We start from the raw sequence: 13,594 nt of genomic DNA, 5'->3' as shown, positions 1-13,594 counted from the left end.
GAAATCAGGGACCAAACCAGCTGGGCCTCATGCAGCACTGTCTGCAGGGCAGCACACCGAGTCCTCCAGGAGCCGACACTGCAGAGCCGGTGACCTCTGGGGACAGGACTCAGCAGACCAACTCTCTGCAGCTGGGCCGCAGCCGAGTGGCCACCTTCAGGAGGCTCCGCCGAGGCTGCACATCTGTCCTGAGCACTAACTCTCAGCGTCACAGGTGCAGCCTCGAGAAGGTATGGAGCCGGCCCCTCCCCCATTAGGACACAGCAGGAAGGTGCTGCCTACGAGCCAGGTGGTCCCTGCCACACCCCAACCAGCCATCTGTAGCCTCCAGAACGTGAGAAAGAGGTTTCTGTCCCTTATAAGCTACCAGGTGTGTTTGTCACAGTAGCCTCGGGAAACTGAGACAGACTGCCACCAGTGTGCACCCGGGCCATCCTCACCACACTGAGCCCTGTGGCAGGACACTGGGAATGTGGTGACTTCTACAGCCAGCGCCCTGCCCTGCGGTTTTCTCTGGGAAGCCAGTGGCCAGTCTGCAAGGACACCTGAGCAGGCCCTGCCCACGGCCAGGAAGGGTCCTCAGCAGCATCTCTAGGCCACAGCACCCCAATCTGGGGACAGGAGTATCCCGTCACATCCTCCTACATCCTGACCAACAGCAACCAAGGTCAATAAAGGTGTCACCTGCACCCGTGAATCCCCACCTGTGTGGGTCACCGCAGCAGGTGCCCGACGCGGCAGCCAAGGGTCACTCAGAGCCGTACATGGAACCTTGGCTCTACAAGGAGGCCACGCCCGCCGGCCCAGCAGAGCCCACCCCTCCACTCACCACCGGCCAGAGTCCTCAAGGGAGGTCGCTGCGGGGCAGTGGTGAGGTCAGCGGCACCCCGTTAGGGCAGGACATCACCTGGCCTTCCCTGAAGAGAGCCCCGCCGCAGTCCCAGCCGGCTCCAGCGTCTGACTCGGCACCACAGCAGCTCCTGTGCCAGCCGAGACCTCGCGCGGCTTCTCAGCATGACTCCGCCGTTAGAAAGGACCTCACAGCCAGGCAGTGGCCACCCCTGTCATCCCCGTGACTCGGGAGGCTGACACAGGAGCATCCCAAGTTCAAGGCCCTATCTTAAAACAGAAAGGCTGGGCTGGGGCTCAGTGGCAGAGGCACAGGGTCTGCCCTCAGCACCACCTGAGACCACCTAAAAGGAAAGGCATCGTGTCCATCTCAACAACAAAGGTAAAAACGAGGGACCCCTCCAGCAGTGGCCAGCCGAGTGGCCACCTCAGGAGGCTCCGCCGAGGGGTGGGCCGGCCAGGGTGAGGAGGGCCAAGACTCCGGCTCCTGCAGGAGACGCAGCGCGGCCCGACTGCGTCACCATGAACACCCCAATGGCGCATGGGCAATTCTCTCCTCTCCGGGGACCGGGAGCCACGCCCGGGAAGCAGGGCCTCCAGGGTCCGACCAGGCCACTGCTGCAGTCACCAGGGACAGCCCAAGATGGGCCGTCACCATCTCCACTCAGACCCGCCAGGGCTCCCAGGCGGGCTCCAGCATGCGGCCCACAGCCCCCTTCCCCGAGCCTGGGACCAGCACCGCGCTGCAGGCCCGTCCTGAGGCCCGAGCACGAGAAACTAGGGGCAGGACAGCGAGGGAGCAGGACCAGGTGCCTCCACCCTCACCACCGGCCTGGTGCCGCCCTGCCCACCAGCCAGTCCTGGGACTCCCCCCTGGCCAGGGTGCAGGGCCGTGGAGACGAGGCACCAGCTCTGCTGGGAGTGGCCCAGCTCCAGCAAGGTCCAGCGCTGCCATGGGCACGCCCACTGCGGCGACCCAGGCTCCCTCCTGGGGAGCTTATGATGAAGCTAGAAAAGCTTCGTCCACAAGGGAGCACTGGAGCCAGGGCCTGCCGCTTAGCGGTCCAGCCTCCCAGGCCCACACCCAGGCCAGGAACAGGTGACCCTGCACATGACCACCCTGCACCCCAGGGCAGCCCGGCTCACTGCAGCCCATCAGCTGAAGCCTGGCACCGGAGCACAGGAGCTGGGGACCACGAGGGGACAAGCACAACGGGAGCAGGGAGGCTTCAGAGCATCAGACACCAACGTCTGAGGACCACGTGACAGTGACAGAGGCCAGCCTCCAGCAGTTGCTGACCAACCATGACAACTCACAGCCAGTCACGCACATAGCTCGGCACTCCAAGTGGACACACACCACCTGACGTCCAGTGTACCACCAGGACCGGCCCATCGGAGACAGTACCACAACTCAAGGCTGCCACCCAGCCTCAGGCCCAGAAACCACCACCTCAGCAGCCACCCTGCAGGGACCCAGCAGAGTCCATGCCCCACAGCAGCCCTGGAAACGCAGCATCTCCACGGGAGAAGCCCACAGAGCCAGGGAGACTGCGTGGATGGGAGACAGACAGGAGGTTCAGAGGGGAAGTGACTGGGTGAGGAGGGCCTGGCCCAATCAGAGGGTTAACCCCACAGGGGTGAGCTGGGAGGGGACACAGGGAGGTGGGGGGGCAGGAGGAGGTGCGTCCCTGGGGGTGCGCCGCGGGGGCATGTGCTCTCTCTGTGCCCTGGCCTGATGTCCCCAGCTGCTCTCCTGCATCACACACTTCAGAGCCACCCACCCGTGGACGAGGACCTGGGAGTACCAGGTGAACTTCCCTTCCTCTAAGGGGTCTTGTCAGGCGTTTTGATCACGGCAGCAAAAAAGTGACTAAAACTGAAATTGGTACTGAGAGGAGGGGTCACTGTTGGGACTAACCTGACCATGAGGTTCAGAAGCTTTGGGGGCTTCTTGGAGTTTCTGGGAGTTATTTTGAAAAACTCAGTGATGCAAGCTGGAAAAGCTTTCAATTGCTGTAGGTGGAACCTAACAGCGGTTCTGATGGGAGCTCAGAGACCAGAAGGCCGACAGGACTGTGGACAGTAAAGACTGGGCTCATGAGATTTCATAGGACTCTACTGGGATTGGACTAGAGGCCCTTTGTGCCACGTTCCGGCTAAGATGTTAACTGCATTTTTCTTCATGTCCTGAGACTTTCTATGAGGCTGAATTTAAACTCATCCATCTGGTGAAGGAAATTTCAAGGTAGCATACATTCAAGTGGGAGCATGAAGTTGCTGGTTGCTTTTAGTCAAATTCATTGTGATAATCAGGAGCAGAAAGCTAAGTATTTGAAAAACTCACAGTTTGGCCAGAAAACTGAGTAAAGCTAGGGCTAAGGAAAGTGTGTTGTTAAAGACATTACAGCCACTAAAAAATGCTAAATACTCTACCCAGAGACAGGAGGAATGAGGCCTGGAAGCATCTCAGGAATGGCAAGAGCACACCCATCACAGATCCAAGGGTATAAAAGTAAAGATTCCTGAGAAGAGACCAATGAGCCCCCTGCTTGCACAGGGCGGCCCGAGGTTGAAGGGTCCTGCAGCCACGCCCTTCCCGCAGCACATGGGCTCAGCTGCACACTGTGCAGTACCAGGCGCTGTCACAGGTCACTTAGCTAGAGACACTAGGCCCGCCCAGCTCTTCTTGGTCACACACAGACATGTCCGCCACCAGCGTGGAGTTTGGCAGGGCTGTGGGGAGGAGAAGACCAAGGTGCGCCACAGGCGGGCTCAGTGGAAATGGAGTCACAGTGCTGCAATGCGCGACAAGGACTTTCAGACTAAGCCAGAAACAGGCACAAGACACCTCAATAACGGTGACTTAGATCTGCGCTGAGGACCCCCGTGAGAAGGAAAGGGCTCCCTTCAGGAGGAATCGGAGCAGGCCCCTTCCACACCCAGGCCTCGAGGACCTGGGAAGACCCCCTAGAGATGAGACACCCAGGGAGAAGGCCCCAGGCCACATCTGGGGAGACACCTAGAACCTCCAAGAGGGGGGCCCTCTCCCAGGACAAGGCCCAGAGTCCACAGCCTCAGCACCTGCCTGGCTGAAGGAGGTGCACCAGAGCCTTGAGCCCTCCTGACCTGAAATGTCCAGCGGGCAGCCACAGCTACAGCCCAGGTCAGAGCCGGACCCCAGGGATTGGGACAGAAGCAGAACACACTGACGTGCTCAAGTGCTCAGACTCAGGCCTCAGAACACAGCAAAGAACCAAAGGAAGGCTCCACGGAGGGACAGCACACTAGCTGCACACTGGACAGAGCTAGCAGGGCCATCCAGCAAGGCCAAGGCAAGGTGCAAGCTGAGGGGGCGAGGGTGGACCAAGGCAGCCCCACACAGCACGGCATACACTGACCACAGGGAGGGCCGGGGTGGGAGAACGGCCTAGGCCAGCCGGGGCAACTCAGAAGACCACCTCAGAGCAAACTGGGCTGCAGCTGCCCCTCGGTGGCAGACCCTGGGTTCAGCCCTGTACCCAAGAAAGACCGAGACCTGACAGAAGACACCAGACCAGGGGGACCACACCAGGGCAGGCAACAGCCGCAGCCACAACTGGCCGACGCACCTCTGAGCCTGGAGGCTGCCTCTCCAGCCCTCGATCCCAGGTCCAAAGCCCCACTTCCAAGAACCCACCTCCAGCAGCCGGCCCCAGCCCACGGGGTCTGCAGTGAGATCTGCTCACACAAAGGTGAACACCCTGAGGGTGCGGCCGCCTGGGGACAGCGGCAGAGGCCTCCTCTCTGCTAGCCCACAAGCAGGAGGAGGCCTGTTCCTAAGGAGAAGCCTCCGGACCTCCCCTACCCTAACCAACACTCCGGCGGGGGGGGGGGGCACCAGGAGGTGGACCCTGCAGGGGCTCCAGACCTGCACACTGGCCTGAGAGGCCCGGGGTCCCAGGGCTGCCTCAGGGACACGTGGGAGCAAGCTGCCTGCATGGAGGGACCGTCCCAACGCAGGCACAGGGACGCAGGCCTCCGGCACAAGCTCCCTGCTTGTTCCTTAGGAGCATTTAAAATTGCTGCCATGAAAAAGCCCAGGGCAAACTGCGGAGGGAAACGCCAGACGCAGGCCTGGGTCCAGCACTCCCTCACCCGCGGGAGCCAGAGAAGGAGAAGAGGGCCCCCTGCAACAGGGAGACCAGAGAAGAGGGAGGTCAGGGCCTCTGCCAGACCGCGCCACATCCCAGAGTGTCCCCAAGATGTGCAGACGATGCAGAGGGGGAGGAAGGGGAGGGCGGGTGCGCATGTGTGATCTGGGTGCCCCTCCAAAGGACCAACATTAAAGAAACAGAAGAGAGCAAGGTAGGTAAGTTCATGTGGGCAAAGCTGCAGCTCAGATGCCTGTGTGGACACACCCAGGACACCCCAGAACAGCAGCAGGCTGGTCACAAGGGCCACCCAGCTTTGGCTTCAGGTCCCTTCCTTCCTGACACCTTTGGGCACTGTGAGGACTTCAAGAAAATCTCTGTTTTGTTAATAGACATGTAAGGAGGCTGTTTCCTTTCCCAGCGCGAGGCAAGACTGTGGGCCGGCCAGGCAGGAAGGAGGTGCAGCCACAGACCTGCTGCCCCAGCCCCCGGCGCTAGCCAGCAGGAGTCCAGGCAGCAGAGGTCCATCCCACAGACAGCGGCAGATGTGTCCAGAAGGTCGGAGAGGCCAGGCAGGGAAGAAAGGGCAGCTCCCACCGACAGCCCCAGCAGTAACATTGACCCCGGGCCCTCAGAGAAGCTGACGGGCGGGCGACTTACAAGGCGCCACTCTCAGAGGCCGACACAGAGAGTCAGGGGGCGCTGCAGGGAGGCCGAGGAGCAGGAGAAGTCGGCACTGAGGTGCGGACACTTGGGGAGCTGACCACATCACACATCAGCCAGGCCCAGGCAACCTTCCCAAGAGGGACACATCAAAGCCAAGCAGCTGGGCAGCCTCTCCGTCACGGGCAACGTGGCTGCCCCCTCCACCCGGCTCCCAGCCACAGGCAGCACGCCCACCCCTCCTCTTCAAGCCCACCCAGCTCTGGTCCAACCAGAGGGGCCTGCGGCCTCCTAGGAAGTGCCCCGGCCTCCGCTTTCACTCCTGCTCTCTGCCAGAGATGCCACGTGCCACTGGGTTCTGCCAGCTTCTGCCTGCACCCCACCCCGTGTCTCTGGGGCAGGTCACGGGGTGAGGGCAGTGCTGCTGAGCTGAGGGGTCCAGAGCATGAGCAGCCAGGGCAGAAGGGGCCACTGGTCCCACGACACTCCCAGACAGGCCAGGGCGTCGCATTCTGCACAGAGACCAGCCAAGCTGGAACCCCAGGGCTGGTGCTGCCTGCCCCTTTCCTAGACCAAAGCCACCCTGCATTCAACTGCAGGCCTCTGCTGCTCGGGGCCTCAAAGCCGCGAGGCACAAAGCCCAAGGCACTGACTGCGCAGCTGACTGCACCCAGGATGGAGTCAGGGCTGGAGAACCCCAGAGCCCCCCCAGCCAGCCATGCCCAGGCCACAACACGGAGGGCATGAAGGCCCCTCTCTGCTATGTTGTTTCATAGGTGAACACACCAAGAATGGCAGGTTTTCAAAAGATGCTCTAAAGCTACAATTGCCAAGAAGAAATAGCAATTAACCCAAAAGCAGAGCAGACCACCGACAGGAAGGCTCAGCCATGAAGACACCAGGCAGCTGAAATGCAACCACAGATATCTCCTTCTTCCTGCAAAATAAGGTGAGTGCCCACCAACAGAGGTGGCAGCGGCATCGCGGTGCACACCCCAGGGCTGGGGTGTGGCTCAGGTAGAGCACTGCTGAGCCTGGGTCCTGAGGCCCGGTTCCATCTCAAGCACGAAAAGAATAAACACACCTGCCTTTTCTGAAAGGCCAAGCAAACAGCGGAGCCCAAATAAGACCCATCCAAACTCCTCCAACTTCCAGACAGCAGAAGCAGATCACAAGAGGCCTGGTGGGCTGGACCTCACAGGGCACTGTCCCCTCTCACCCAGAGCCCACAGACACATCCACTGCTCCTGTGGACCTGGGCTCCAGGACTTGAGGGCCGCACCAAGTAAGGAAGGGCAAATAAACGGTGATGGCCACTCAGGAACACAAGGCCCTGGGTTCAAACCCCAGCACCACCACCACCACAAAAAAGAACACTCCTGGCACTATCTAAAACCCATCTGTATTTTACGCTGAAATTTAAGGTACACAGCTGGGTGCAGTGGTGCAGCCTATGATCCCAATGACTTGGGAGGATAAAGTAGGAGGATCGCAAGTTCAAAACCAGCCTCAGCAGTGGTGAGGCCCTAAGCAACTCAGTGAGACCCTGTCTCAAAAAATAGAAAGGACTGGGGATGTGGCTCAGGGGTTAAGCACCCCAGGTTCAATCCCTGATGCCAAAAAAAAAAAAAAAAAACAAACAAAACAAGATATCCACTCAGGCTTAAAAAAAACTGAGTCCATGCAAACCAACATGAAACAGATAAGACAAATGAGGACAGGACACACTCACCAAGTGTAAAAAAGGCCAACTGAAACAAGATGTAATTCATACTTTCACCCATCAAACTGAGGAACTCCGTGGGCCTTGACATTGTTATCAACTCCACGTGGAAACAGAGTGCTGGAGCAGAGTCGCGTCCTGCCGTCTGAAACACACAGGGCGAACCTGGCCCAAACTTCCACAAGACTCTCACATCTCAAAGGCACGGCATGTGTAAATGCACACGTTTACACACCTCCAAGGATCTGTGCTAAGGATCCCTGTAGATGTGTGCAAACCTGCTGGAAGCACTAGGCGTCCACAGACGGCCAGGGCTGTCCTGCCACCACACAGCAGCACCGTCCAGGACTCACCCCCTCTCCCCCACACCTGCTGATGCCAGCTGTTTTTGTTCCTAAAAGCTGGGGACACTTGCAGACAGTCCAGGAGGGTGCATGTGGGTCTTTAAATGTCTTTTTGCTCCCTATTCATCCTGGTGTCCTGGAAATGGGTTGTGCAGAGAACCTGGTTCCGAGGAGGGGCTTCCACAGGAGACACGTGACTGTGTCCACCACAGGACTGTGGTATCCGCTGGCCTGAAGTGAAGTAAGGTCCAGGTCCGCTGCGTTTCGTTTCCCACATTAACTCGCTGTTCCAACAACTGACCACCTACAATCCCGCAGCACGTCAAATAGACAACAGCTGAAAAAAGTGGCCAGCGTGGGGCCTCCCGACCACACAGAGGAGAAGTCAGACAGGTGGGCAGTCCAGCCCCTGTGGCCCACTAAATGGAGACCCAACCGGGTGCTCACAGGCCAGCAGCTTCCTCTTCCTGCTGCTTTCCTAGGACTCCCCAAAACTCTCCGAGATCACTCTCATAATGAGAAGAACTCGGCTGGATTAAAATTAAAACTCCCGTGGAACTCCACTAATGCCCAACAGTGATGGGCAGCACAGCCCACCGTGACCAGCCAACAGCGGCTCAGAAAGAACAGTACCCAGTCTCCACCAGGAGCTGCCCGCCACCCAGAACAGACCTAGGAACGCAGGACATCCCCTGCAGGTTCTCACCTGGTGGGAGGGACTCTGCAGACACGTGGAGGGCAGGCAGGGCAGAGCCGGAGCAGGGATGGCTGGGCATCTGGCTATCTTCCTGCCCACATCTCAGGGCAATCAGTCCTGCTTTCTTGGACCCAGGGGCTATGACCTAATGGGAGCCCAGGGCACCAGGGCAAGCTCCCGACTCAAGCAGGCTGTGCCAGGGCCACAGAGGTGCACATGGGTCACTCCCATACACCACCGACAGAGACCAGAGCTCAAGTAACAGGCTGCAGGGAGGCAGGCCTCAGAATCTCTAGCAGCACAGCGAGGACAGCCCAATCCCCGTGACCCGGAAACCCAGGTCAGCATCCTCATGCACACCCTTGGTGGGCAGGACGTGCAGAGGCTCAGCCAGTGAGCATTCACTGACCCAGCTCAAGGATGAAGAATCAGGCTCCATTAGGGCCGACACACAAACCAGACAGAAGGCCAATGGCCAGCCGGACCTCAGACCTGGGCACACCAGGCCCTTGCTGGGGCCTGTCTGAGCAAGACTGAAGACATCACGTCCCTCCAACAAACAGCAGAACTACACCCAAGGCAAGCCAAGTAGCAACTCCAAAGTGAATTTTCTAACTATTCTATGATGAAAAACAATGAATTAACTCCTTAAATACTGAGTGGGAGAACATCCGTGTAACCCGGCGATTTTGAGAACTCTCACCCAGAGCACATGCACATGCAGGTGGACGGGCATGAGGACTGCAGACCACACCCCCCCCCACCAACAGAATGGCTGGAAGAGCCAAGCCTGGGTCAGCTCAGAGGCACTGTGCTCCAAAAGCTCAGGCCAGCTCGAACCTCAGCACCTTGAAACAACAAAGATTAGAAAGGGTGGACTCAGTGAAGAGGGCCTGTCTCTCTCCTGGTCCTGCGCCCGGCCTGCCCACTGGTCTAAGCACCAGGTTCCAAGAGCTGCTGTTGGCTTCCATGCCACTTGGGGTCTCTCCACCTTCCTCCCCTGGAGAATAGCCTGGCCATCAGCCTCCCCAGCAGCCAGCCCCAGGACGACACCTGCAGCCTGCTCATCTCCACGAGGTCCCTCCATCCAGGCAGGACCCAGGCACTGATGCTGTACCTGCTCTCCCAAGGCTGCAGGGACAGCAGGGCCCCTTTCCGTCTAGGCCTGCGAGGTGCACAGCGCCTTGGTAAAGTCATCGTCTGCTCCAGACATTAACTAGGTCTCTTGGTTACACCACGGAGAGCTGAGACCGTGACATGGCTCCCTTTGCTCTCTGCTCTCAAGAACACTTGAAGATTTTTCCAGAAACCCCAGTACACAACCAGGCAGCACAGTCCAGGCATCCAAGGGACTGGACCCAGGCACCCACTCACACGGCCATGCTCTCTGCAGGGCACATGACCAGTGACCCACATGTGCTCCCAGAACACACAGTCATCCCCCAGTATCCACAGAGGTGGCTCCAAGATCTTGCAGGACACTGAGACCCACCAAAGCCCGGAGGCTCCCATAATGTGTTCGGGGCTTGCATGTGACCACACGTGTCTCCTGCGGACTTCAGATCATTTCCAGATGTTTCAGGTGCCCAGCACTTGCAGACAGTGTGCTGACAGCGGTCACTCTGTCTTGTCCAGAGAATAGCAACATGCAAAGAGACTACATGTCCAGTGCAGATGCAGGGTTTTAAAAACATTGTCCACTTGCAGTTGGTTGAAATGGCAAGTGCAGAACTGCAGATGAGGAGGACTGGCTGCACTGGGTGCACATCTTTCTCCCCACAAACGGCAGAGGGTCTCAGAGGGTGGCCATGGGCTCCATTCAGCAAAGGCTCCCTCCCTTCAGCACCGTGTGAAATGACATCCCTCCCTCACCACTTACATGTCATGACAAGTGCACAACAGGTCTCCCCAGTTGGGCTGTGCCAGTGGTCACAGCTCCCCAGGCAGTGAGCACTAGGGAGACCCCAAGAGAGGACACTGACCGTGCAGGCCACAGGCACTCCTGCGTGGCCCTGAAGCCCAGCCCTGAGAAGCCCAGCCCTGAGCAAGGTGGCTGCCTTCACTGAGCACACCACCGCCCACCCTCCTACTCCCTCCCCACGTCCTCCCAGACCACCTCTCTTCTCCCTCCTGGAGCACCTGCTCCGGTACGTCCAGCCTCGGGTGCCATTGCCCATCCTCACCACTGTTCACAGATGCTCCGCGCTGGGCTCTGCACAGCCCTGTTCTTCGCTGTACCGTATACACGGGGTCCCTCCCCAGACTTGCTGGTATCACAGGGCCAGCACTGTGGCCAGTGCTCCCTCTCCTCTTCACAGTCTTCCACCAACCCTCACGGTCTCCTTGTCTATCCCCTCCCCTGGGCCCCAGGGTCCTCCATGAAACCCCAGGCTCTGCACGGTGGGTCCCAGCCACTCCCTCCAACAGGCTGGGCTTCCAACACTCACCAGTGCGCTGCCTACAAGACCTCAGTGTGCCTCTATGTCCCCTCTGTGCCAGCTGCAGAGTCCCTTCCGAAACTCAGATGTCATGCCCCTACTTTAAAGAAATGGGTTGGCTAGAGAACAGGTCCAGCCCTTGACCTGTCCACAACCTCCAGGCCCAGCCTGAACAGGGAAGGCCATCTGCCTCTCTACCCAGCTATTCCTCAGCCTGCAGCGCCAGGTCACCACTTCACACGTCGGCCCCATCACCATAGTGAATGGTCCAAGACCAGCTTGGGCTGGGCCCACCCTGCACCAGCCCACCTCACTTGACATGTGGCCATGTCCAGGGACTTAGTCTTCCTCAACCAGACATAGCCAAGCCTGACCACAGCCAACACATCCATGGCAGCCTCATGGTGTACACACCATGCGCACAGTGCCCAGCAGGTGACATGGAATTGAGAGGGCCTCAGACCACGTTAGTGACGTGTGCTCAATAAGGTGATCACACAACCCAGAAGCACCCACACAGGTCACGGGGACCCCATCCCCACTTCAGACCATCTAAGGCATCGGCTGCTTTCTGATCATGTGCCCAGCCTCTTGCACCTTTAGGGCATGCACACAAGAGAGGAGGGCATGGCCCTTGACCAAAAGCCACCCACAGCACTTACACACTGTGACTTCAGCTAGGCCACACTGGCCTACCTGCAGTGACGTGCCTCCCTGAGGCAGGCCCAGGGCACCCTGAGCATAGCTCCCCTGGGACTTGCAGAGCCTCTGCCGACAGGCGGGTTTACACAGGCTCTCTGGGGCAGCGCTGTGGATGCCTTCCCACCACACCCCTGTGTTCTGTCTCAGGCAGCTCACCTGCCTGTTTCCAACTATGCACAGTGAAAAATAAATACATAAATGCTTCTGGAACACTACATTCCCAGGAACACAAGGGAACAGCTGGCATAAGGCAATTACACAGATATTACAAAGAACTATAAGACCAACAGCATCGACTACAATTTCCAGACCTAAGAGTCTATTTCTCCATCCCAGTTTTAAAAGTTACTCAGGATATCCAACAGTTCCAAGGCTACACAAAGCTAAACTAACAAACACAGTGTACCACATTTCATTATCACCAAACACCACCCTTCTGAGAAAACAGAGCCAAATGAGTGTCAGTGTTTGACCCAGCAATGCTGAATTTCTGTCCTCCACAATATGCAAGACAGACGCAGCCCGAGCCCCAGGCCCCTGGGTGCCAGCCAGTCCTCCTGTGCACAAGGCCACAGAGCCTGCAACACTCTCCATCTCCCTGGACAAATGGTGGGTTTGCACATATAGATTCAGTGCAGTCTGGAGGCACAGAAAACACTGCAAGGGGCATCATCTGAGCACCCTGCAAGGTGCACCAGGCGCTGGAGTGACAAAGAACAGGAAGCACTGGACCCCTTCATCTCTCACCTCTATTCTGCCACCTGGGCTCAGAAGTCTGAAAATGTATACTACCGCAGTCCACGTGCTGCCTCCTGAAATAAAGGGAAAGCCCCCAAGAATGAGCCCTGCTGACACCTGTCTGCCACAGATGCAGAAATACTTACATCTTTTGCCATGTTACCAGATCCAGGAAATCGAGGCTAAAGCTGTGCACCTCCACAGGAGAAAACTGACTCTTCTGGCAGAAAAAAAGGAAAGACAGATGATGAGTAAGAATGAAAAAAGAAGTTTCGCACACACCACGTCTCAAAGGCAATGCCTTCCCCCACCGGCACGCGGGCCTCCGGGCAGTAGGGCCTTCTCTGCCCAATCCTGACAGTGGAGCTGGCCAAGCAGGTCCCACAGTGGGTTTCAGGCCACCTCTCCAAATGGAATCGCACCCCAGGACACCCCGCAGCACCTGCAGTCAGAGGGCCAGTGCAGGACCCCAGCTCCTGGGCCCCGCAGGACAGCGGTCAGGGCTCACTTCCACCCTCCGGGGCACAAGGACACCCCCCTCAACGGGGCACAAGGCCCCACCTGGGCAGGAGGCCCGGAGGGGCTCCCCCCGGCTCCCAGCGCAGCGCGCAGGTTCTCCGTCCCACCGAGACCCCCGGAGCCGCGGCCGGCTACTCTGACAGGTGGGCTCCACGGGACCCGCCCGCCTCGACCTGTCACTAGGGCCCGCGGCCCAGCCCCCGCGCGCGCTGCGAAGGCGCGGGGGCGGCCGAAGACCCCCGCCCGCCGCCCGCCGGCCTGCAGAGCCCCGGCGCAGGCCGGGCCGACTGGGGACGCGGGCCGGGCCGGGCCGGGGCGGCGGGCGACGGGATGCAGCCGGCCGGGTGCCGCCGCACCCCCCGCCCGCCCCGCCGCACCTGGCTCGCCGGGCGGGCGCGCTGGGCGCGGGCGCGGCGCCGGCCGGGCGGTCCGGCCGTGGCGGGTCCCTGCCCTGGGCCAGCGGCGCCGGGACGCGGGCTCACCCTGGGCCGAGCGTCGGGCCGGCGTGACGTGCGCGCGGCGCGGTGACGTGGGCGCGGCGGCCCGCTTCGCGCAGCGCGCCTGCGCGCCTTTTCGCGCCTTCAGCGCCCTCCTCCTCCTCCTCCTCCTCCTCCTCCTCCTCCTCCTCCTCCCCCCGCCGCTCAGCTCCTTCTCCTCCCGCCGGTGCCGCCCGCCCTGGGGGTGCGGACGCGCGCGCGTTCTCGAGTGCGCGTGCGCCGGACGCGGGTGGAGACGGACTGGCGCCAGAGCGCGCGGTGCGCGCTCGCCTGTGTGCGCAGGGAGAGGGG

At 59.7% G+C, this 13,594-nt stretch overlaps 1 protein-coding gene across 3 annotated transcripts in view; it reads right to left on the bottom strand.

Annotated features, from left to right (window-relative positions):
* Tfdp1 (transcription factor Dp-1) overlaps window positions 1-13,322 on the bottom strand; it is a 31,720-nt gene extending 18,398 nt beyond the window's left edge. Inside the window, exons 1-2 of one of the 3 annotated variants that reach the window (XM_076872368.2) lie at window positions 13,289-13,322; window positions 12,434-12,507 (exon numbers count right to left, since the gene is read on the bottom strand). In XM_076872368.2, the coding sequence (XP_076728483.1) occupies window positions 12,434-12,445 (12 nt within the window). In that variant the 5' untranslated portion in view covers window positions 12,446-12,507; window positions 13,289-13,322. Of the gene's footprint in view, window positions 1-12,433; window positions 12,508-12,848; window positions 12,928-13,183; window positions 13,260-13,288 lie in introns of those variants that run through there. The other 2 variants (XM_076872367.2, XM_076872369.2) reach the window with 2 other exon arrangements.
* Window positions 13,323-13,594: the final 272 nt, after the last annotated feature.

The sequence above is a fragment of the Callospermophilus lateralis genome, chromosome 12 (genome assembly GCF_048772815.1).
Source record: "Callospermophilus lateralis isolate mCalLat2 chromosome 12, mCalLat2.hap1, whole genome shotgun sequence".
In the NCBI taxonomy this organism is placed as follows: Eukaryota; Metazoa; Chordata; class Mammalia; order Rodentia; family Sciuridae; genus Callospermophilus; species Callospermophilus lateralis.
This window is presented reverse-complemented; position numbering and strand designations above follow the sequence as displayed.